This window comes from Callithrix jacchus, chromosome X, assembly GCF_049354715.1.
Source record: "Callithrix jacchus isolate 240 chromosome X, calJac240_pri, whole genome shotgun sequence".
Classification (NCBI taxonomy): domain Eukaryota; kingdom Metazoa; phylum Chordata; class Mammalia; order Primates; family Cebidae; genus Callithrix; species Callithrix jacchus.
The window spans coordinates 132,064,988-132,090,055 of NC_133524.1; the positions used below are offsets into that span (position 1 = coordinate 132,064,988).

General features: G+C 42.4%; 1 protein-coding gene across 12 annotated transcripts in view; it reads left to right on the forward strand.

Moving 5' to 3' along the window:
* The window catches only part of LOC144576489 (uncharacterized), a 26,722-nt gene that overhangs the window by 443 nt on the left and 1,211 nt on the right, over window positions 1-25,068 (forward strand). The window contains exons 2-24 of one of the 12 annotated variants that reach the window (XM_078363450.1): window positions 849-943; window positions 5,019-5,121; window positions 7,424-7,564; window positions 7,811-7,951; window positions 8,589-9,214; window positions 9,350-9,490; window positions 9,732-9,791; window positions 18,209-18,349; window positions 18,584-18,724; window positions 18,967-19,107; window positions 19,353-19,412; window positions 19,742-19,852; window positions 20,127-20,267; window positions 20,519-20,659; window positions 20,909-21,049; window positions 21,684-21,818; window positions 22,073-22,213; window positions 22,464-22,604; window positions 22,851-22,991; window positions 23,241-23,381; window positions 23,632-23,772; window positions 24,020-24,154; window positions 24,829-24,963. In XM_078363450.1, coding sequence (XP_078219576.1) covers window positions 9,082-9,214; window positions 9,350-9,490; window positions 9,732-9,791; window positions 18,209-18,349; window positions 18,584-18,724; window positions 18,967-19,107; window positions 19,353-19,412; window positions 19,742-19,852; window positions 20,127-20,267; window positions 20,519-20,659; window positions 20,909-21,049; window positions 21,684-21,818; window positions 22,073-22,213; window positions 22,464-22,604; window positions 22,851-22,991; window positions 23,241-23,381; window positions 23,632-23,772; window positions 24,020-24,154; window positions 24,829-24,963 — 2,461 coding nt within the window. In that variant the 5' untranslated portion in view covers window positions 849-943; window positions 5,019-5,121; window positions 7,424-7,564; window positions 7,811-7,951; window positions 8,589-9,081. Of the gene's footprint in view, window positions 1-848; window positions 944-5,018; window positions 5,122-7,423; window positions 7,952-8,588; window positions 9,491-9,731; window positions 9,792-16,103; window positions 16,838-17,432; window positions 17,875-18,208; window positions 18,350-18,583; window positions 18,725-18,966; window positions 19,108-19,352; window positions 19,413-19,741; window positions 19,853-20,126; window positions 20,268-20,518; window positions 20,660-20,908; window positions 21,050-21,683; window positions 21,819-22,072; window positions 22,214-22,463; window positions 22,605-22,850; window positions 22,992-23,240; window positions 23,382-23,631; window positions 23,773-24,019; window positions 24,155-24,828; window positions 24,964-25,068 lie in introns of those variants that run through there. The other 11 variants (XM_078363449.1, XM_078363446.1, XM_078363448.1 and 8 more) reach the window with 11 other exon arrangements.

Below are 25,068 nucleotides of genomic sequence, written 5' to 3' on the forward strand. Positions count from 1 at the left end.
TTGTGGGGCTGGGGAGCTTTTCTTGGGGACTCCCTCTTAGTGATGCGACGAACTTTTCCTGCTGCAATGACTGAACCCAAGGGTGGGGACCCTACATTGGTCGCCTGTGTCACCTTCGGGTGCGGCGGTGTTTCTTCCCCGCTTGGCCACGACACTGCGGGGAGACTCTGCCTTAGGGACTCTGTCTGTGTTCGGGGCTGGGGTGAGGGTGGCTGTCCTGCGGACACATGATCACTGCCCTGTGGGTTCACTCTCTGTCGCGGGGTTTATCTCAGCCCGCGAGAGACTCTTCGCTGGCTGCTGATGTCAGCCGTGGGGCACATTTGGCCTTGGATGTTGCTCACTCTCAGCTAGGATGTGTTGGCTTTTCTTTGGATCTGTTTATCCCCGATTGGGACGCCTATCGGATGCTTTCTCTTGGTGCTGGGTTTTTAAATTATTATCTGTGGGTGCTGTCTCCCAGTGCTGCGAGGGAGTGGGGTGCTGTTTCTTGGATTCTCTAAGCCTATGGTGGGACTCTCAGAGCTCTGTGTCAGCCATGAGGGAGGCCACCTGACCTTGGGAGCTCTATCTTGCCCCGGGTTGGGGTGCTTTTCCTCCGTTGGTTCTCAGTCGTGAAGGAGCTCTTTCCCCGGGAACTATCTCACCTTTCAGCCGTACCCATCGGGTGTCTGTGTAGGAAACATTTCTGTCCAGAAATGTTTGAAGGTTCCAGATGCACACCCTGGGTGTGCAATTAGTCTTTCATTTCAGCCACTCTGATGAGTGTGCAGTGATCTCTCCTTATGTCTGCATTTGCAGTTTTGGGCATGCCGCCAAGTCTGGCTAATCGTTGTATTTTTTGGTAGAGACGGCGTTTCGCCAAGTTGCCCAGGCTGGTCTCGAACCCTTGGGCTCAAGTGGCCTCTGCCTGCATCAGCCTCCCAAGGTGCTGGGATTACAGGTATGAGCCACTGTGCCCACCTATTTATTATTTTTAGAGCACTTTTTAAATGTGTTTATTCGCCATTTAAATATGTCTTTTACGAAGTCCCTTTTCAGCACTTTTCCTCCAAATTTTATTGAGATATTTGTATTTTAAAAATGGATTCGTGGTTTACATATAAGTTCTGGGTTTCAGTTAGACACATACACACAGGCATATATGTACATGTATTAAAATACACACACAATTTTAGTATCTTCTACAAATCTGTTTTGCTTTTACACTATCTCAATATTGTGTTTTAGATGAACAGATTCTCTTAATTTTATTAATCAGTTTCTTGTTTAGGGCTGGTGCTTCCTATTATTTTAAGAATAATCTTTGCCTCGCCCAATGCCATGATGATAATATTCTAAGCTGTCTTTTAGATCTCCCATTCATCTCAAATAAATTTTCATGGATTGGAGTAAAGTCATAGTCTGGGTATATTTTATGTGATGATTAAAGTCATATTTGAGTATGACTCTTATGAATGAGTACTCAGCTGTTTCCCGCACGTTTTATTGCAATGTTTATTTTTTAAAATTGATTTGTAGTTCTGGTTATATTCTGGATTCCACTCATTTTTTTGTCAGATATATACATATATATGATTAATGTATATTTTTATATATAACCTATACTATATATTATATAATATGTAATCTACAGATATGCTTTGCTTTTTCACTCCTAAGACTGTCTTTTGAGGAATACAAGTTTTACATTTAATTATGTCTAATTAAACAATGTATTCTTTATCGTTAGTGCCTTTTTATCCTAATCAAAAATACCTTGGCCTATTCTAAAGCTGTAACACTAATATCTTATGTTTTGTACTGGATTTACTATCCATCTTTAGTAACTTTTTCTGGAGTGGGATGGGGTAAGAGTCCAAGTTAGTATTTTCCCTGCATTTATGAAGTGCATTTTTTAAAAGCACTAGTCTTTCCACTCATCTGTGGTAAATCTAGCTGTTTTCCATTTCTAGATCCTTTCTGGCCTCCATGTCCTCTACCTTTAGTGTATTTGTCTGTCATTGCTCCAATACCATACTGTTTCAATTACTCTACCTTTATAGTAAATCTCGTGTTTAGTAGTGTATGTCTACAAACTTAGTTCTTTTTCTTAAATATTGTCTTAGCTTTTCCAAATATATATATGTTCCTTTTTCTCCGCAACCTTGCCAGCATCTCTAGTTTTTTGACGTTTTAATAATCGCCATTCTGACTAGTGTGCCATGGTATCTTATTATGGTTTTGATTTGCATTTCTCTAATGATCAGTGATGTTGAGCTTTTCTTCATATGTTTGTTGGCCGCATGAATATCTTCTTTTGAGAAGTGTCTGTTCACGTCCTTTGCATACTTTTTAATGGGGTTGTTTAGTTTTCTTTTGTAAATGTGTTTAAGTTTCTTGTAGACTCTGGATATTAGACCTTTGTCAGATAGACAGATTGCAGAAGTTTTCTCCCATTCTGTAGGTTGTCTGTTCACTCTGATTATTGTTCATTTTGCTCTGCAGAAGGCTTTTAGTTTCATTAGATACCATTTGTCAGATTTTATTTTGTTGCCATGGCTTTTGGCATTTTTGTCATGAAATCTTTGGCCGAACTTATGTCCTGAATAATATTGCCTTGATTTTCTTATAGGGTTTTTATAGTTTTGGATGTTACATTTAAGTATTTAATCCATCTTCCGTTAATTTTTGTATAAGTTGTAAGGAAGGGGCCCAGTTTCAATTTTTGTATATGGCTAGCCAATTCTCCCAGTATCATTAATTAAATAGGGAATCCTGTCTCCATTGCTTATTTTTGTCAGGTTTGTCAAGATCAGATGTTTATCATTGTGTGATCTTACTTCCACGTTCTCTAATCTGGTCCATTGGTCCATGTATCTGTTTCTCTACCAGTACCATGCCGTCTTGGTTACTGTTGCCCCACGGTATAGTTTGAAGTTAGGCAGCATGATGCCTCCAGCTTTCTCCCTTTTGCTTAGGATTGTCTTGGCGATTGTGGCTTTTTTGCGGGGGATCCATATGAAATTTAAAAGAGTTTCTTCTACTTCTGTGAAGAATGTCCATGGTAGTTTAATGGGAATAGCATTGAATCTCTCAATTACTTTGGGCAGTATGGCCATTTTCACGATATTCATTCTTCCTATCCGTGAGCATGGAGTGTTTTTCCATTTGATTTCTTTGAGCAGTGGTTTGAAGTTCCCTCTGAGGAAGTCCTTCACTTCCCTTGTTAGCTGTAATCATAAGTATTTTATTCTTTTTGTAGCAATTGTGAATGGGAGTTCATTCATGATTTGGCTCTCTGCTTGCCTTTTTTTCGTATACAGGGATGCTAGCAATTTTTGCGCATGGATTTTATATCATGAGAGTTTGCTGAAGTTGCTTATCCTCTTCAGAAACTTTTGGACTGAGATGATGGTATTTTCTATATATGGGGCCATGTCATCTGCAAACAAAGATAACTTCATGTCCTCTTTCCCTATTTGAATAGCCTTTCTTTCTTTGTCTTGCCTGATTGCCCTGGCCAGAACGTCTGATACTATGTTGGAGAGGACTGGTGAGGGAGGGCATCCTTGTCTTGTGCAAGTATCAAGAGGAATGCTTCCAGCTTTTTCCCATTCGATATGATATTGGCTGTGAGTTTGTCATATATGACTCTTACTGTCTTGAGATGTATTCATTCAATACCTGGTTTCTTTAGAGCTTTTTTTTTTTTTGAGACGGAGTTTCGCTCTTGTTACCCAGGTTGGAGTGCAATGGCACAATCTCGGCTCACCACAACCTCCACCTCCTGGGTTCAGGCAATTCTCCTCCCTCAGCCTCCCGAGTACCTGGGATTACAGGCACGTGCTACCATGCCCAGCTAATTTTTTGTATTTTAATTAGAGACGGGGTTTCACCATGTTGACCAGGATGGTCTCGATCTCTTAACCTCGTGATCCCCCCGCCTCGGCCTCCCAAAGTGCTGGGATTACAGGCTTGAGCCACCGCGCCCGGCCCGAGAGCTTTTAATATAATGGGATGTTGAATTTTATCAAAGGCCTTTTCTGCATCCATTGAGATAATCATGTGGTTTTCGCCTTTAGTTCTATTTATGTGATGAATTACATTTATTGATTTACCTATTCTGAACTGACCTTGAGTCCTGGCAATGAAGCCAACTTCATCATGGTAGATAAGTTTTTTGATGTGCTGCTCGATTCAGTTGGCCAGGATTTTATTAAGGATTTTTGTGTCATTGTTCATCAGGAACACCAGCCTGAAGTGTTTGTTGTTGCTGTATCGCTGCCAGATTTTGGTATCCGGATGATGCTGGTCTCCTAAAATGTAGTAGGAGTCCCTCCTTTTCAATTTTTTTATATACTTTCAGTAGAAATAGTGCCAAATTGTACTTTTTTAGTAGGCAGGAGCATATGCTCGGGTTATCTTTTGATGGCAGGACCTTTTAGTTAACCTAGTATATCCTTCAATTTCATGTCTTATTTACCACCAATATTTCAAAGCACCTCCTGCCCCTGCCTGGCTCCAAAATGAACATATTTGAGTCACCATAAGCTTGGAGGTGGGAAAATTTACCTTTTCAATCGATGCTACCTTTCACTGTCTACGTATATTATCTAATAATGTATTAATCAGTATTTGTTAATAAGTAACTTTCAACAACTAAAAAATAAAAACGGTATTTGCTTTTTTTTGTCCCCTAACAAGGGCTGAGAGACAATTATGTGTACTACATTAGAGAGATAAGCATGTTTCTTGCCTTGGTTGATGAAAGCCACTCATTCCCCAAGCACTCCGATTAATCGTGACTGTACCATTTTTGACTTTGGATAACACCTTGTATTTTGCCTTCGCTTGTTTCACTGAAACTACATTATAGTTGGCTTGCCTCTTCTGTGAGCATCGTGTGTGATGATGAATCTTTGACCTTTGGCTAAAACTTAATGATATAAATGCATGGCTGTGTATGCATATGAAGACTGTGACTTTGCAATGGTTGTATTTGTCTTTAATGCAATATGTTCACTGATGTTTTTCAGCAAATGAGGAGTGACAAAGTAAATCAGGCTGCAAGAAGGCATCGAAGGAAAAGGAGTCGTTCCAGAAAATCCAAGAGACGCTATTATTCTACGACAAGGCAGGGTACGTCCCTGTGGTTACACCAACAGGAAGCTGAGGGGGAATCCAATCTTTGGGCTTCAATCCTGTCAAAGGACATTTGTGGTCTTGTCCTTGAAGGATGAACAGATATGAGCACATTTGCAAGTGGAAGGGCAAGGTTCTAATTAGGTGCAACAATTTGCAGTTGCTGCAAGCGTGAGATGAATAAAGCAGGTTCCTGAGGCAGAAGGAGGTGGTGGGCACAACAAGGGGACAGGTCTGCTCACTTTCCGCCTGTCCACACACTCCTCTCTAACCCAGTGCAGTATGGCTTCTTCTTAGTCTACTCCAATGAAAATAGTGCCATCGAGGTCGCCATGTTTGCTGCACTTTGACATCAATTCCTCAGCAGCATGTGACACAGTTGTTTACGCCCTCCTGCACGGAAAACTTCTTGGGTCCCCAGACACCTGGATTTCTTACTCTGTTACTACGGGCTCATTTTCCTTCTCCTTTTTTGTTTTTCTCCTCTTCCTTCCCACCTCTAAATATTTCAGGGCGCCAAAACTTGATCTTATCCTCTCTTCTCTTCAATATCCTATCTCCTTAGGTGATGTCATGCTGTCTTAGAATTTTAAATGATTCACACTACAAGAACTGTCACCATTAAACTTCTAGGCTACGACTTGCTCCTGAAATCCAAACTCATAAACAACTACACGTGTTGTATCTCTATAGGGTGTCTAACAGGCATCTACATTTCAACCAGCTCTCCAAGTTCAAATTTCTGACCTCCCTCTCTCCAAAAATACTTTACTGGCAGCCTTCACTGTTTCAGTTAAAGACACTGTCCATTAGGTGAAACATCCACAAAGGTGTAACAAGCAGCTGTTCACAGGTATGGGGGATTCAGAAGTCCTGATTTTAGAGTTTTCAGCTGTCCACGGTACAAATAATCCCACCATGGCCTAGTTCAAGCTGTCGACATAAGGTCACTGAACCAGAATCAGGAAGAGTTGGCAGCATTCTGCTCCCGTAGTCGGTTGCCTAACCCCTCCTGCACATGCCTGGTATACTTTTACTTAGTAGGTCACCCCAAAATACTTAAAGTCACTTATGATTTCTCTTATGATTCTTTTATTATTCTCTCATTTCCAATCTCTTATCAAGTTCAGCAGTCAATGCCCAGTATAAACTCTGCATCCCACCATTTCCCTCTATCCCTCCAGTGCACACTGCCGTGATCGCTGACCAAGGTAGTACAACATCTTCTTAGCTCTGTTTCTAATCTTCCCTCATCTGTAGCATACTCTCTAACCCTGTGGCTAGAAAATTAGGTCAGCATGCCATTTCCCTCCTAAAACCCCATCCTCAACTCTCCCTCTCCTAACAAGGGTCCCATCCATTTCCTCCTGGCTCTGTTTGCCTCTGTCTAACACCCTGTAGTGCCCAGTCCATTCCCACTCCAGCCCCTACCCTTGGCCTCACCGCAGTCTGGAACTCTCCCTCTGCCTCTCCACAGAAGGCTCTGCTTTTTCCTCCAAGCCCTGTCCAATGGCACTTCTTCAGATGGCTCTGCACAAGGAGCCAGAGCCCCTGAGGCTCCCTCTGCTGCTGTCTCCCTCAGGCCTGTGGACTACTTCCCCGACACCAGCCCAATGCTACTTGTTTCATTTGCTCATTGTGTATGTCCTGTGTGACTGCCCCATGGGGATATGAGTCCCACAAAGGCAGGGACCGTTGCTCTCCGTCCTCTTTACTGCTGATCCCCAGCTCCTGGCATGCCGCCTGCCACAGACAATGAATAAATGAAAGAGGTGACAGACCTGGAGTAAAAAGAATGTTACTTTTCCAGACAAAAGGGGAGGATCTGTAGAATCACGTAAAAACTAGAGATGTGTGACGATGGAGTGGAGATAAGAGTGTTCAACTCCAATAGCCACCTCTATTTTCTCAGATTATATGAGGTAGATAGGAGGCAAGTTAACAAGGCCTCACTTAGTCTGGCTTTCCTGCTGCGCACAGCATGGCATGTATAGGTGAACTATAAAAGCGATATCAAGTGAGAATTGTAAAGGGCAGCAAGATGATACAAAATGATGAGTGCAAGAAATCTGTGAATGTTTATTCTACTGTCGTACTTACTACATACCATCGTTATGCCAAGAGATACATACGTAGTTTTATTGTGTAATCTGACCTGATATATGTTTCCATGTGGTAAGTCCTTCTGTTTCGTGAAATGAATAATTCCATAGAAACGGATTCATACATAGCTGTCTCACCGGGATGATGGGACAAAACACACCTATCTTGCACCTGAGCCTCTTCATTTGGATTCCAGATGCTAGCGTCACTAACAATGTCTGTGAAGAAAAGGTTAAAAATGGCCAACCAACACCCGATAATGTCTTTCCAACTGTTCCATCAGCGCTTATTAATATGGTAGCAGCTGGTATTTCATCCCTGGGTTTCGGCGATCAGTGTAAGTTTGTTCACTTGTTGTACTGTCCTATTTGGTTTCCGTATACATTCATGGCGTCATGAGGGAAGATGGTAATTTTGTTTTATTGTCTTTTCTGGCCTCAATTTTAGGGTTCTGAGATTGCTAACTGGTATGTCCTCCTCCTTCATGAGATAATTTCCTAGATACTGAGCATCCGAGGGGTATGCCTGTGCAGTTGACGTAATGCACATAACACACAGCTCAACCACTTCATTTGGTTTCCAGATGCTGCAGTGACTCACAACATCCATGAAGAGAAGATGAATAACGGCCAACCAGCACCTCATACTGTCTTTTCAACTGCTCCACCAGGTCTTGGTAATTTGGCAGCCCCTAGAATTTCATCCACGAGGACCAGAGATCTGTGTATGTCTGCTTCTTTATTGTACTATCCTACCTGATTTCCATAAGCAGGCATATTTTCATGAACGGTAGAAGGTGGTTTTGTTGCATATTCTTTCCTAGACTCCATTTGGGGGATATCACATGGCCACCTGGCATATTCTCTCCTGATTTTTTAGATAATTTTCTAGAAACTGAGCATCAGAGGGATATTCCTGTGGGGTTGACATAATGCACTTACTTCAGAGCTCAACCTCTTCACTTGGTTTCCACATACTACCGTCAATCACAATATCCGTGAAGAAAGGATGGAAAATGGTCAACTGCAACCAGATAGTGTCTTGTGAAATGTTCGGCCACAGCTGATTTATATGACAGGAGCTGGTATTCTAGTGATGAGTACCAGAGATGTGTGTATGTTTGTTTATTAGATGTAGTATCCTACTAGGATTCCATATTCATGCGTAATGTCATGAAGAGGAGAATGTGGTTTTGGTGAATTATCTTTCCCAACCTCAATTTGATGGAACTCGAATCATTATATGATGTCTGCTCCTGCTTTATCAGATAATTTCCTAGAAAGTGAAGATCAGAGGGATATACCAGTGAGGTTGTCATAATGCACTTACCTCACAGCTCAACCTCTTTGTTTGGTTTTCAGATGCTACTGTCACTCAAAATGTCCATGAACAGAAGATGGAAAATGGCCAACCCCAAACTGATAAAGTCTTGTCAACTGTTCCACTATGCCTTGGTCATATGACTGCAGCTTGTATTCCATCCATGAGTATCAGGGATCTGTGTATGTCTTTTAATTAGTAGTACTGAATAGTTGGTTTCCCTAACATGCATATGTTCATGAATGGTAGAAGTCGGTTTTGTTGTATTTTCTTTCCTACTCTCAATTTGAGGGGTCTCAGATGGCCGCATATCATCCGTATATCCGTCCGTCCTTCCTTCCTTCCTTCCTCTTTTATCTCCCTTTTTTTCTTTCTCTCTCTCTCTCTGTTTTTTCTTTTTTTTCTTTCAAAACTGATTCTCACTCTCTCGCCCAGGCTGGAGCGCAGTGATGCTATCTCGGTCGCTGCAATCTCCACCTCCCGGGTTCAAGTGATTCTCCGGCCTCAGCCTCCTGAGTAGCTGGGATAACAGGCATGCACCACCACGCCCAGCTAATATTTGTATTTTTAGTAGAGACAGGGTTTCACCGTGTCGGCCAGGATGGTCTTGATCTCTTGACCTCGAGATTCACCCGCCTCAGCCTTCCAAAGTGCTGGGATTACAGACGTGAGCCACCGTGCCCAGCCATATCCTACCCTGTTTCTTAGATAATTTCGTAGAAACTGAGCATCAGAGGGATACACCTGTGGGACTGACATAATGCATTTACATCACAGCTCAACCTTTTCCTTTGGTTTCCAGATTCTACTGTTCCTCAGAATGTCTGTGAAGAGAAGATAGAAAATGAACAAATGGCACCTGATAGATTCTTGTCAAGTGTTATAGAAGGGCTTATAAATTTCGCAGGGGCTGGTATTCCACCCCTGAGTACTGGGGATCAGCGTATGTTTGTTTACTAGTTATAATGTCCTACTGGGTTTCCGTATGCGTGCAATGACATGCAGGGAAAATGGTGGTTTTCTTTTATTATTGTTTCTGTTCTGAATTTCTCGGGTCTCATTTTCCACCTGATATGTCCTGCTTTATGGGTTAATGTCATAGAAACTGACCACCAGAGGGATATACCTGTGGGGTTGACATAATGCACTTTCCTCAGAGCTTGAACTCTTCATTTGGTTTCCAGATGCTACCGTCACTCACAATATCAATGAAGAGAGAATGAAAAATGGCCAGCCCCAACATGGTAACGTCTTGTCAACTGATTTTACAGGGCTTTGTAATATGATAGCAACTGCTATTCCGGCCATGAGTCCCAGAGATCGCTATATGTCCGCTTATAAGTTGTACTGTCCTACTTGCTTTTCACAAGCATGCGTAGTGCCTTCTGAAGGGAAGCAGGTGGCTTTCTTGTATTATATTTTCTGAACTAAATCTGAGTGGTCCCAGATATATACACCACCTTATATATCCTCCTGCTTTATGAAATAATTTTATGGAAAGTGAGCATCAGAGGGATATAATTATGGTTTGGCCTAATGCACTTACCTCACAGCTCAACCTCTTTCTTTGATTTCCAGACGGTACAATCACTCACAGCGTCCATGAACAGAAGATGGGATATGTCCAACCAGCACCTGACAACGTGTTGTTGACTCTTCAGCCAGGACTTATTAATATGGCAGCCACTGGTATTTCATCCATGAGTACCAGGGATCTGGGTAAGTTTGTTTGTTAGTATTATTGTCCCACTTGGTTTCCATATGCATGTATAGTGTCAAAAAAGGTAGGAGGTGGTTGTGTTATACTATGTTTCCAGGCCTCAATTTCAGGGGTCTCAGATGGCAACCTGGTATATCCTCTGGTTTATGAGATAATTTTCTAGAAACTGAGCACAGATATACCTGTGGGGTTACCATAATACACTTACTCACAGCTCTTCATTTGGTTTCCAGATGCTACCAAAACTTATAATGTCCTTAAGGAGAAGATGGAAAAGGGCGAACCCCAACATGGCAACATCTCATCAACTGCTCCAATAGGACTTACTAATGTGGCAGGAGCTGCTATTCCAGCCATGAGTACCGATGGTCTGTGTATGTTCACTTTTTAGTTGGATTTTCCTACTTTGTTTCCATATGCATTTATATTGTCAGGAAGCGGAGATGGAGATCTTGTTGTATTATCTTTCTTGATATGAGTTTGAGGGGTCCCAGATGCCGCTCATGTCATCTTGATTTGTGCAAAAATTTCTCAGGAGCTGAGCATCAGAGGGATATACCTGTGGGGGCGGCATAATGCACCTACTCCTATCTTGACCTCTTCATTTGTTTTCCAGATGCCACCGTCAGTCACAATGTCCATGAACAGAGGATGGAAAATGACCAACCACAACAGGATAACGTCTGGCTAAATATTCTAGCATGGTTTAGTAATATGGCAGGAGCTGGTATTCCAGCAATGAGTACCAGGGATCTGTGTATGTTCATTTTTTACTTGTACTGTCCTCCTTGGTTTCCATATGCAGGCATAGTGCCATGAAGGGAAGAAGCTTGTTTTGTGAATTGTCTTCCTTGGCCTCAATTTGAGGAGCCGCAGATCATCATTTGATGTGTTCTTTTGCTTTATGGGATAATTTCCTAGGAACTGATCGTCAGTGGCATTGACGTAATTCACTTAATTCAAGCTCAAAATCTTCCTTTGGTTTCCAGATGGTACCATCTCTCACAATGTACATGAAGAGAAGATGGAAAATGGCCCATCCCAAACTGGTAATATCATGTCCCCTGTTCCACCACTGCTTGGTCTTATGGTAGCAGCTGCTCTTCCATGCATGAGTACCAGGGATCTGTGTATGTCTCTTAATTAGTTGCAGTGTCATCACTGGTTTCCATATGATTGCATATTTCATGAAAGGTAGAAGGTGGTTTTATAGCATATACTTTCCTGGGATCAATTGGAGGGTTCTCACAGGGCCACCTGGCATATCCTCCCCTGCTTTATTAGATAATTTCCTAGAAACTGAGCGTCAGAGAGATAGACCTATAGGGCTGATATAATGCACTTAGCTCACAGCTGAAACTCTTCATGTGGTTTGCAGGTTTTACCATTGCTCAAAATGTCTGTGAAGAAAAGATAAAAAGTGACAAAACAACACCTCATGAATTCTTGTCAACTATTACAGCAGGGCTTAGGAATTTCACAGAAGCAGGTATTCAACCCCCGAATACCAGGGATCTCTGCATGTTTATTTACTAACTACGTTGTGCTACTTGGTTTCCATAAACATGCAGTATCATGCAGGGAAAAAGGTGCTTTGGTTGTATTATCTTTTCCGACCTAAACTTGAAGGGTCTCAGATCGCCACCTGATACAGCCTCTTGTGTGATGCAACAATTTCTTAAATCTCATTGTCAGAAAAACATACATGTGGCAGTGACATAAGCACTTACCTCACAGCTCAACCACTTCCTTTGATTTCCAGATGCTGCATTCACTCACAACGTCCGTGAAGAGAAGATAAATCACCGCCAATCAGCACCTGATAACGTCTTATCAGTTGCTCCACCAGGGCTTGGTAATTTGGCAGCTGGAATTTCATCCACGAGGACCAGAGATCTGTGTATGTCTGCTTCTTAGTTGTACTGTCCTACTTGGTTTCCCTAAGGGGCATTGTTTGATGAATGCTACAAGTCAATTTTGTTCTATATACGTTCCTCACCTCAAATCAAGGGGTATCTGATGTGCACTTGGCATATTCACCCATGCTTTCTTTGATAATTTCCTTGAAAGTGAGCATCAGAGGGATATTATACCAGTGGGGTTGACATAATGCACTTACCTCACAGCTCAACCTCTTCATTTGGTTTTCAGGTGCTACTGTCACTCAAAATGTCCAAAAAGAGAAGATGAGAAATATGCAACCAACACCTAATAACGTCTTGTCAACTGTTCTACCAGAACATCCTTATTTGGCAACAGCAGGTCTCCCAGCCATGAGCACCAGGGATCGGTGTATGTTTGCTTATTCATTTATACTATCCTACTTCGTTTTCATAGGCATGCCTAGTGTCCTGAATGGGAGAAGCTGATTTTGTTGTATTCTCATTCATGAGCTGCATTTGAATGTTCTCAGATCGCCATCTGGCATATCCTCTTCAGCTTTATGAAATAGTTTTCTAGAAACTGAGTATCAGGAGGATATGCCTGTAGAGTTGACATAGTACACATGACTCAAAACTGAGCTTCCTGATTTCATTTCCAGATTCTACCATCACTCACAATGTCCGTGAGGAGAAGATTAAAAATGCCCAAACGGCACCCAATAATGTCTTCTCAGCTATTCCACCAGCACGTATTAATATGGCAGCAGTGGGTGTTTCATCCATGAGTACCAGGGATCAGTGTACGTTTGCTCACTTGGCGTACTGTCCTACCTGGTTTCTATATGCATGCGTAGTGCCATGAGAAAAGAATACACTGTTGTTGTACTATCTTTACTGGCCTCAACTTTACGGTTTTCAGACTGCTACTTGGTATGTCCTTCTTCTTTATGAGATCATTTCCTCGATACTGAGCATCCGAGCGGTATGACTGTGTGGTTGACATAATGCATGAAACACACAGCTAAACCACTTCATTTGGGTTCCAGATGCTGCGGTCACTCGCAACGTCTGTGAAGAGAAGATAAATAACCGCCTACCAGCACCTGATAACGTCTTGTCAACGGCTCTACCAGGACTTGGTAATTTGGCAGCAGCTGGAGTTTCATCCACGGGGACCAGAGATCTGTGTATGTCTGCTTCTTAGTTGTACCGTCCTACTTGGTTTCTTTAAGGGGCATTGTTTGATGAATGCTACAAGTCAATTTTGTTCTATATACGTTCCTCACCTCAATTCGAGGGGTATCTGATGTGCACTTGGCATATTCACCCATGCTTTCTGTGATAATTTCCTTGAAATTGAGCATCAGAGGGATATCATACCAGTGGGGTTGACATAATGCACTTACCTCACAGCTCAACCACTTCACTTGGTTTTCAGATGCTGCAGTCACTCATAAAATCCTTGAAGAGACGATAAATAACGGCCAATCAGCACCTGATAACCTCTTGTCAACTGCTCCACCAGGTCTTGGTAATATGACAGCAACTGGACTTTCATCTACGAGGACCAGAGATCTGTGTACGTCTGCGTCTTAATTGTACTGTCCTACTTGGTTTCCCTAAGGAGGCATTGTTTGATGAATGCTACAAGTTAATTTTGTTGGATATAGTTTACTAGCATCAATTTGAGGGGTATCAGATGGCCACGTGGCATATCAACCCTTGGATCCTTTGATAATTTCCTAGAAAGTGAGGATCAGAGGGATATACCTCTGGGGTTGACACACTGCACTTCCATCAAAGCTCAACCTCTTCATTTGGTTTTCAGATGCTACCATCACTCAAAATGTCTGCAAAGAGAAGATGGAAAATAACCAACCAACACCTAATAAGGTCTTGTCAACTGTTCTCCAAGGACTTCCTTATTTGGAAACAGCTGGTCTCCCAGCCATGAGCACCAGGGATCAGTGTATGTTTGCTTATTCATTTGGACTATCCTACCTGGTTTTCATAGGCATGCTTAGTGTCCTGAATGGGAGAAGGTGATTTTGTTGTATTGTCTTTCGTGAGCTGCATTTGAGTGTTCTCAGATCGCCACCTGGCATATCCTCTCTGGATTTCTGGAATAATTTTCTAGAAAGTGAGCATCAGGAGGATATACCAGTGGGTTTAACATAATGCACGTAACTCAAAACTGAACCCCTTCATTTCATTTCCAGATGGTATGATCTCTCACAATGTCTGTGAGAAGAAGATTAAAAATGCCCAAGCAGTACCCGATAAAACCTTTCCAGCTAGTCCCCCAGCACTTATTAATATGGCAGCAGCTGTTGTGTCATCCATGAGCACCAGGGATCAGTGTACCTTTGTGCAATTGGTTTACTATCCTACTAGGTTTCCTTATGCGTGCATAGTGTCATGAGGGAAGAATGTAGTTTTGCTGTACTATCTTTCCTGGCCTTAATCTTAAGGTTCTCAGAGTGCTACTTGGTATGTCTTTCTTCTTTATGAGATAATTTCCTGGATACTGAGCATCAGAGGGGTATGCTGTGGTTGACATAATGCACTTCCCTCACAGCCCAGTCATTTCTCTTGGTTTCCAGATGCTGCAGTCACTCACAATGTCCGTGAAGCCAAGATAAATAACGGCCAACTAGCACCTGACAATGTCTTGTCAGCTGCTCCACCAGGTCTTGGTAATACGGCAACAGCTGGAATTTCATCCACAAGGAACACAGGTTTGTGTAGGTCTGCTTCTTTGTCATACCGTCTGACTTGATTTCTCTAAGGAAGCCTAGATCAATGAAAGCTACAAGTTCATTTTGTTGTATACATGTTCCTAGCGTCAATTTGAGGGGTATCAGATAGCCACATGGCATATGCAACTTTGCTATCTTTGATAATTTTCTAGAAACTGAGGATCAGACAGAAATACCTCTGGGGTTGACATAATGGACTTACTTCACAGCTCAACCTCTTCATTTGTTTTCAGATGCTAACATCACTCAAAATGTCCGCAAAGAGAAGATGGAAAACAACCAACCAACACCTAATAACGTCTTGTCAACTGTTCTGCAAGGACTTCCATATTTGGCAACAGCTGGTCTCCCAGCCATAAGCACCAGGGATCAGTGTATGTTTGCTTATTCATTTGGACTATCCTACTTGGTTTTAATAGGCATGCCTAGTGTCCTGAATGGGAGAAGGTGATTTTGTTGTATTATCTTCTGTGAGATGCATTTGAGTGTTCTCAGATCGCCATCTGGCACATCCTCTTCAGCTTTATGAAATAGTTTTCTAGAAACTGAGTATCAGGAGGATATACATGTAGAGTTGACAGTACACATAACTCAAATCTGAACCTCCTGATTTCATTTCCAGATTCTACCACCACTCACAATGTCCATGAGGAGAAGATTAAAAATGCCCAAACGGCACCCAATAATGTCTTCTCAGCTATTCCACCAGCACGTATTAATACGGCAGCAGCGGGTGTTTCATCCATGAGTACCAGGGATCAGTGTACGTTTGTTCACTTGGCGTGCTGTCCTACTTGGTTTCCATATGCATGCGTAGTGTCATGAGAAAAGAATACAGTGTTGTTGTACTATCTTTACTGGCCTCAAATTTACGGTTCTCAGACTGCTACTTGGTATGTCCTTCTTCTTTATGAGATAATTTCCTCGATATTGAGCATCCGAGCGGTATGCCTGTGCGGTTGACATAATGCATGAAACACACAGCTCAACCACTTCATTTGGTTTCCAGATGCTGCAGTGACTCACAACGTCCATGAAGAGAAGATGAATAACGGCCAACCAGCACTTCATACTGTGTTTTTAACTGCTCCACCAGGTCTTGGTAATTTGGCAGCCCCTAGAATTTCATCCACGAGGACCAGAGATCTGTGTATGTCTGCTTCTTTATTGTACTATCCTACCTGATTTCCATAAGCAGGCATATTTTCATGAACGGTAGAAGGTGGTTTTGTTTCATATTCTTTACTAGCCTCCATTTGGGGGATATCAGATGGCCACCTGGCATATTCTCTCCTGATTTTTTAGATAATTTTCTAGAAACTGAGCATCAGAGGGATATTCCTGTGGGGTTGACATAATGCACTTACTTCAGAGCTCAACCTCTTCACTTGGTTTCCACCTACTACCGTCAATCACAATATCCCTGAGGAAAGGATGGAAAATGGTCAACTGCAACCAGATAGTGTCTTGTCAAATGTTCGGTCACAGCTCATTTATATGACAGGATCTGGTATTCTAGTGATGAATACCAGAGATGTGTGTATGTTTGTTTATTAGATGTAGTATCCTACTAGGATTCCATATGCATGCGTAATGTCATGGAGAGGAGAAGGTCGTTTTGGTGACTTATCTTTCCCAACCTCAATTTGATGGAACTCGAATCATTATATGATGTCTGCTCCTGCTTTATCAGATAATTTCCTAGAAAGTGAAGATCAGAGTGATATACCAGTGAGGTTGTCATAATGCACTTACCTCACAGCTCAACCTCTTTGTTTGGTTTTCATATGCTACTGTCACTCAAAATGTCCATGAACAGAAGATGGAAAATGGCCAACCCCAAACTGATAAAGTCTTGTCAACTGTTCCACTATGCCTTGGTCATATGACTGCAGCTGGTATTCCATCCATGAGTATCAGGGATCTGTGTATGTCTTTTAATTAGTAGTACTGAATACTTGGTTTCCCTAACATGCATATGTGCATGAATGGTAGAAGTCAGTATTCTTGTATTTTCTTTCCTACTCTCAATTTGAGGGGTCTCAGATGGCCGCATATCATCCTTCCATCCGTCCGTCCTTCCGTCCTTCCTTCCTCTTTTATCTCTCTTTTTTTTCTTTTTTTCTTTCAAAACTGATTTTCACTCTCTCGCCCAGGCAGTAGCGCAGTGATGCTATCTCGGTCGCTGCAATCTCCACCTCCCGGGTTCAAGTGATTCTCCTGCCTCAGCCTCCTGAGTAGCTGGGATAACAGGCATGCACCACCACGCCCAGCTAATATTTGTATTTTTAGTAGAGACAGGGTTTCACCGTGTCGGCCAGGATGGTCTTGATCTCTTGACCTCGAGATCCACCCGCCTCAGCCTTCCAAAGTGCTGGGATTACAGACGTGAGCCACCGTGCCCAGCCATATCCTACCCTGTCTCTTAGATAATTTCGTAGAAACTGAGCATCAGAGGGATACACCTGTGGGACTGACATAATGCATTTACATCACAGCTCAACCTTTTCCTTTGGTTTCCAGATTCTACTGTTCCTCAGAATGTCTGTGAAGAGAAGATAGAAAATGAACAAATGGCACCTGATAGATTCTTGTCAAGTGTTATAGAAGGGTTTATAAATTTCGCAGGGGCTGGTATTCCACCCCTGAGTACTGGGGATCAGCGTATGTTTGTTTACTAGTTATACTGTCCTACTGGGTTTCCGTATGCATGCAATGACATGGAGGGAAAACGGTGGTTTTGTTTTATTATTGTTTCTGGTCTGAATTTCTGGGGTCTCATTTTCCACCTGATATGTCCTGCTTTATGGGTTAACTTCATAGAAACTGACCACCAGAGGGATATACCTGTGGGGTTGACATAATGCACTTTCCTCAGAGCTTGAACTCTTCATTTGGTTTCCAGATGCTACCGTCACTCACAATATCAATGAAGAGAGAATGAAAAATGGCCAGCCCCAACCTGGTAACGTCTTGTCAACTGATTCCACAGGGCTTTGTAATATGGTAGCAACTGCTATTCCGGCCATGAGTCCCAGAGATCGCTATATGTCCGCTTATAAGTTGTACTGTCCTACTTGCTCTTCACAAGCATTGGTAGTACCTTCTGAAGGGAAGCAGGTGGTTTTGTTGTATTATATTTTCTGAACTAAATCTGAGGGGCCCCAGATATATACACCACCTTATATATCCTCCTGCTTTATGAAATAATTTCATGGAAAGTGAGCATCAGAGGGATATACTTATGGTTTGGCCTAATGCACTTACCTCACAGCTCAACCTCTTCCTTTGATTTCCAGAGGCTACCATCACTCACAGCGTCCATGAACAGAAGATGGGATATGTCCAACCAGCACCTGACAACGTGTTGTTGACACGTCCACCACGACTTATTAATATGGCAGGCACTGGTATTTCATCCATGAGTACCAGGGATCTGGGTAAGTTTGTGTGTTAGTATTACTGTCCTACTTTGTTTCCATATGCATGTATAGTGTCAAAAAAGGTAGGAGGTGGTTGTGTTATACTATGTTTCCAGGCCTCAATTTCAGGGGTCTCAGATGGCAACCTGGTATATCCTCTGGTTTATGAGATAATTTCCTAGAAACTGAGCACAGATATACCTGTGGAGTTACCATAATACACTTACTCACATCTCTTCATTTGGTTTCCAGATGCTACCAAGACTTATAATGTCCTTAAGGAGAAGATGGAAAAGGGCGAACACCAACATGGCAACATCTCATCAACTGCTCCAATAGGACTTACTAATGTGGCAGGAGCTGCTATTCCAGCCATGAGTACCGATGGTCTGTGTATGTTCACTTTTTAGTTGGATTTTCCTACTTTGTTTCCATATGCATGTATATTGTCAGGAAGGGGAGATGGAGATCTTGTTGTATTATCTTTCTTGATATCAGTTTGAGGGGTCCCAGATGCCGCTCATGTCATCTTGATTTGTGCAAAAATTTCTCAGGAGCTGAGCATCACAGGGATATACCTGTGGGGGCGGCATAATGCACCTACTCCTATCTTGACCTCTTCATTTGTTTTCCAGATGCCACCGTCAGTCACAATGTCCATGAACAGAGGATGGAAAATGACCAACCGCAACAGGATAACGTCTGGCCAAATATTCTAGCATGGTTTATTAATATGGCAGGAGCTGGTATTCCAGCAATGAGTACCAGGGATCTGTGTATGTTCATTTTTTACTTGTACTGTCCTCCTTGGTTTCCATATGCAGGCATAGTGCCATGAAGGGAAGAAGGTTGTTTTGTGAATTGTCCTCCTTGGCCTCAATTTGAGGAGCTGCAGATCATTATTTGATGTGTTCTTTTGCTTTATGGTATTATTTCCTAGGATCTGATCATCAATGGGATATACTGGTGGCATTGACGTAATTCACTTACTTCAAGCTCAAAATCTTCCTTTGGTTTCCAGATGGTACCATCTCTCACAATGTACATGAAGAGAAGATGGAAAATGGCCCATCCCAAACTGGTAATCTCATGTTACCTGTTCCACCACTGCTTGGTCATATGGTAGCAGCTGCTCTTCCATGCATGAGTACCAGGGATCTGTGTATGTCTCTTAATTAGTTGTAGTGTCATCACTGGTTTCCATATGATTGCATATTTCATGAAAGGTACAAAGTGGTTTTATAGCATATACTTTGGTGGGATCAATTGGAGGGTTCTCACAGGGCCACCTGGCATATCCTCCCCTGCTTTATTAGATAATTTCCTAGAAACTGAGCGTCAGAGAGATAGACCTATAGGGCTGATATAATGCACTTAGCTCCCAGCTGAAACTCTTCATGTGGTTTGCAGGTTTTACCATTGCTCAACATGTCTGTGAAGAAAAGATAAAAAGTGACAAAACAGCACCTCATGAATTCTTGTCAACTATTACAGCAGGGCTTAGGAATTTCACAGAAGCAGGTATTCAACCCCCGAGTACCAGGGATCTCTGCATGTTTATTTACTAACTCCGTTGTGCTACTTGGTTTCCATAAACATGCAGTATCATGCAGGGAAAAAGGTGCTTTGGTTGTATTATCTTTTCCGACCTAAACTTGAAGGGTCTCAGATCGCCACCTGATACAGCCTCTTGTGTGATGGAACAATTTCTTAAAAACTCATTGTCAGAAGGACATACATGTGGCGTTGACATAAGCACTTACCTCACAGCTCAACCACTTCCTTTGGTTTCCAGATGCTGCAGTCACTCAGAATGTCCGTGAAGAGAAGATAAATAACCGCCAACCAGCACCTGATAACGTCTTATCAGCTGCTCCACCAGGGCTTGGTAATTTGGCAGCAGCTGGAATTTCATCCACGAGGACCAGAGATCTGTGTATGTCTGCTTCTTAGTTGTACCGTCCTACTTGGTTTCTCTAAGGGGCATTGTTTGATGAATGCTACAAGCCAATTTTGTTCTATATACGTTCCTCACCTCAATTCGAGGGGTATCTGATGTGCACTTGGCATATTCACCCATGCTTTCTTTGATAATTTCCTTGAAACTGAGCATCAGAGGGATATCATACCAGTGGGGTTGACATAATGCACTTACCTCACAGCTCAACCACTTCACTTGGTTTTCAGATGCTGCAGTGACTCATAAAATCCTAGAAGAGAAGATAAATAACGGCCAATCAGCACCTGAAAACCTCTTGTCAACTGCTCCACCAGGTCTTGGTAATATGGCAGCAGCTGGACTTTCATCTAAGAGGACCAGAGATCTGTGTACGTCTGCTTCTTAGTTGTACTGTGCTATTTGGTTTCTCTAAGGAGGCATTGTTTGATGAATGCTACAAGTTAATTTTGTTGGATATAGTTTACTAGCATCAATTTGAGGGGTATCAGATGGCCACGTGGCATATCAACCCCTGGACTCTTTGATAATTTCCTAGAAAGTGAGGATCAGAGGGATATACCTCTGGGGTTGACACACTGCACTTCCATCAAAGCTCAACCTCTTCATTTGGTTTTCAGATGCTACCATCACTCAAAATGTCTGCAAAGAGAAGATGGAAAATGACCAACCAACACCTAATAAGGCCTTGTCAACTGTTCTCCAAGGACTTCCTTATTTGGCAACAGCTGGTCTCCCAGCCATGAGCACCAGGGATCAGTGTATGTTTGCTTATTCATTTAGACTATCCTACCTGGTTTTCATAGGCATGCTTAGTGTCCTGAATGGGAGAAGGTGATTTTGTTGTATTGTCTTTCATGAGCTGCATTTGAGTGTTCTCAGATCGCCACCTGGCATATCCTCTCTGGATTTCTGAAATAATTTTCTAAAAAGTGAGCATCAGGAGGATGTACCAGTGGGTTTAACATAATGCACGTAACTCAAAACTGAACCCCTTCATTTCATTTCCAGATGGTATGATCTCTCACAATGTCTGTGAGAAGAAGATTAAAAATGCCCAAGCAGTACCCAATGAAACCTTCCCAGCTAGTCCCCCAGCACTTATTAATATGGCAGCAGCTGTTGTGTCATCCATGAGCACCAGGGATCAGTGTACCTTTGTGCAATTGGTTTACTATCCTACTAGGTTTCCATATGCGTGCATAGTGTCATGAGGGAAGAATGTAGTTTTGTTGTACTATCTTTCCTGGCCTTAATCTTAAGGTTCTCAGAGTGCTACTTGGTATGTCCTTCTTCTTTATGAGATAATTTCCTGGATACTGAGCATCAGAGGGGTATGCTGTGGTTGACATAATGCACTTCCCTCACAGCCCAGTCATTTCTCTTGGTTTCCAGATGCTGCCGTCACTCACAATGTCCGTGAAGCCAAGATAAATAACGGCCAACTAGCACCTGACAATGTCTTGTCAGCTGCTCCACCAGGTCTTGGTAATACGGCAACAGCTGGAATTTCATCCACGAGGAACACAGGTCTGTGTAGGTCTGCTTCTTTGTCGTACCGTCCGACTTGATTTCTCTAAGGAAGCATAGATCAATGAAAGCTACAAGTTCATTTTGTCGTATACATGTTCCTAGCGTCAATTTGAGGGGTATCAGATAGCCACATGGCATATGCAACTTTGCTGTCTTTGATAATTTTCTAGAAACTGAGGATCAGACAGAAATACCTCTGGGGCTGACATAATGTACTAACTTCACAGCTCAACCTCTTCATTTGTTTTCAGATGCTACCATCACTCAAAATGTCCGCAAAGAGAAGATGGAAAATAACCAACCAACACCTAATAACGTCTTGTCAACTGTTCTGCAAGGACTTCCATATTTGGCAACAGCTGGTCTCCCAGCCATGAGCACCAGGGATCAGTGTATGTTTGCTTATTCATTTGGACTATCCTACTTGGTTTTCATAGGCATGCCTAGTGTCCTGAACGGGAGAAGGTGATTTTGTTGTATTATCTTCTGTGAGCTGCATTTGAGTGTTCTCAGATCGCCATCTGGCATATCCTCTTCAGCTTTATGAAATAGTTTTCTAGAAACTGAATATCAGGAGGATATACATGTAGAATTGACATAGTACACATAACTCAAAACTGAACCTCCTGATTTCATTTCCAGATTCTACCATCACTCACAATGTCCATGAGGAGAAGATTAAAAATGCCCAAACGGCACCCAATAATGTCTTCTCAGCTATTCCACCAGCACGTATTAATATGGCAGCAGCGGGTGTTTCATCCATGAGTACCAGGGATCAGTGTACGTTTGTTCACTTGGCGTGCTGTCCTACTTGGTTTCTATATGCATGCGTAGTGCCATGAGAAAAGAATACACTGTTGTTGTACTATCTTTACTGGCCTCAACTTTACGGTTCTCAGACTGCTAGTTGGTATGTCCTTCTTCTTTATGAGATCATTTCCTCGATACCGACCATACGAGCGGTATGCCTGTACGGTTGACATAATGCATGAAACACACAGCTCAACGACTTCATTTGGTTTCCAGATGCTGCGGTCACTCACAACGTCCGTGAAGCGAAGATAAATAATGGTCAACTAGCACCTGATAACGTCTTGTCAACTGCTCCACCAGGGCTTGGTAATTTGGCAGCAGCTGGAATTTCATCCACGAGGACCAGAGATCTATGTATGTCTGCTTTTTAGTTGGACCATCGTACTTGGATTCCCTATGGAGGCATTGTTTGATGAATGCTACCAGTTAATTTTGTTGTATATAGTTTCCTAGCATCAATTTGAGGGGGATCAGATAGCCACGTGGCATATCCTAAACTGGTTTCTTTCATAATTTCCAGGAAACTGAGGATCAGACGGATGTACTTCTGGGGTTGACATACTGTACTTACCTCACAGCTCAACCTCTTCATTTGGGTTTCAGATGCTACCGTCACTCAAAATGTCTGCAAAGAGAAGATGGAAAATAATGAACCAACACTTAATAACGTCTTGTCAACTGTTCTCCAAGGACTTCCTTATTTGGCAACAGCTGATCTCCCAGCCATGAGCACCAGGGATCAGTGTATGTTTGATTATTCATTCGGACTATCCTACTTGGTTTTCATAGGCATGCCTAGTGTCCTGAACGGGAGAAGGTGATTTTGTTGTATTGTGTTCTGTGAGCTGCATTTGAGTGTTCTCAGATCGCCATCTGGCATATCCTCTTCAGCTTTATGAAATAGTTTTCTAGAAACTGAGTATCAGGAGGATATGCCTGTAGAGTTGACATAGCACACATAACTCAAAACTGAACCTCCTGATTTCATTTCCAGATTCTGCCATCACTCACAATGTCCGTGAGGAGAAGATTAAAAATGCACAAACAGCACCCAATAATCTTTTCTCAGTTATTCCACCAGCACGTGTTAATATGGCAGCAGCAGGTGTTTCATCCATGAGTACCAGGGATCAGTGTAAGTTTGCTCACTTGGCGTGCTGTCCTACTTGTTTTCTATATGCATGTGTAGTGTCATGAGGGAAGAATACAGTGTTGTTGTACTATCCTTACTAGCCTCAATTTTACGGTTCTCAGATTGCTACTTTGTATGTCCTTCTTTTTCTTTGAGATAATTTCCTCATTACTGAACATCAGAGGGGTATGCCTGTGCGGTTGCCATAATGCACATAACGCACAGCTCAACCACTTCATTTGGTTTCCAGATGCTGCGGTTACTCACAATGTCCATGAAGCGAAGATAAATAACGGCCAACGAGCACTTGACACCATCTTGTCAACTGCTCCACCAGGGCTTGGTAATATGGCAGCAGCTGGAACTTCATCCACGAGGACCAGAGGTGTGTGTTTGTCTACTTCTTAGTTGTACTGTCCTACTTTGTGTCCCTAACCAGGCATAGTTTGATGAATGCTACAAATTAATTTTGTTGTCTATAATTTCCAAGCCTCAATTTGAGGGGCATCATATGTACATTTAGCATATTCACCCCTGCTGGCTTTATGAAATAGTTTTCCTATCCTCTCTGGCTTTATGAAATAGTTTTCTAGAAAGTGACCACCAGGAGGATATACCTGTGGGGTTAACATAATGCCCATACCTGAACACTGAACCCCTTCATTTCATTTCCATATGCTGCGATCACTCACAATGTTTGTGAGGGAAGATTAAAAATGCCCAAGCAGCACTCAATGAAACCTTCCCAGCTAGTTCCCCAGCACTTATTAATATGGCAGCAGCTGTTGTGTCATCCATGAGCACCAGGGATCAGTGTACCTTTGTGCAATTGGTTTACAATCCTACTAGGTTTCCATATGCGTGCATAGTGTCATGAGGGGAGAATGTAGTTTTTGTACTATCTTTCCTGGCCTCAATCTTAAGCTTCTCAGACTGCTACTTGGTATGTCCTTCTTCTTTATGAGATAATTTCCTAGATACTGAGCATCAGAGGGATATGCCTGTGCCATTCACAAAATGCACTTACCTCACAGCCCAGCCATTTCTGTTGGTTTCCAGATGCTGCAGTCACTCACAATATCCGTGAAGCAAAGATAAATAACATCCAACTAGCACCTGACAACGTGTTGTCAGCTGCTCCACCAGGTCTTGGTAATATGGTAGCAGCCGGAAATTCATCCATGAAAACCACAGGTCTGTGTAGGTCCGCTTCTTAGTTGTACTGTCCTACTTGGTTTCCCTAAGGAGGCATAGTTTTATGAATGCTACAAGTTAATTTTGTTGTATGTACTTTCCTAG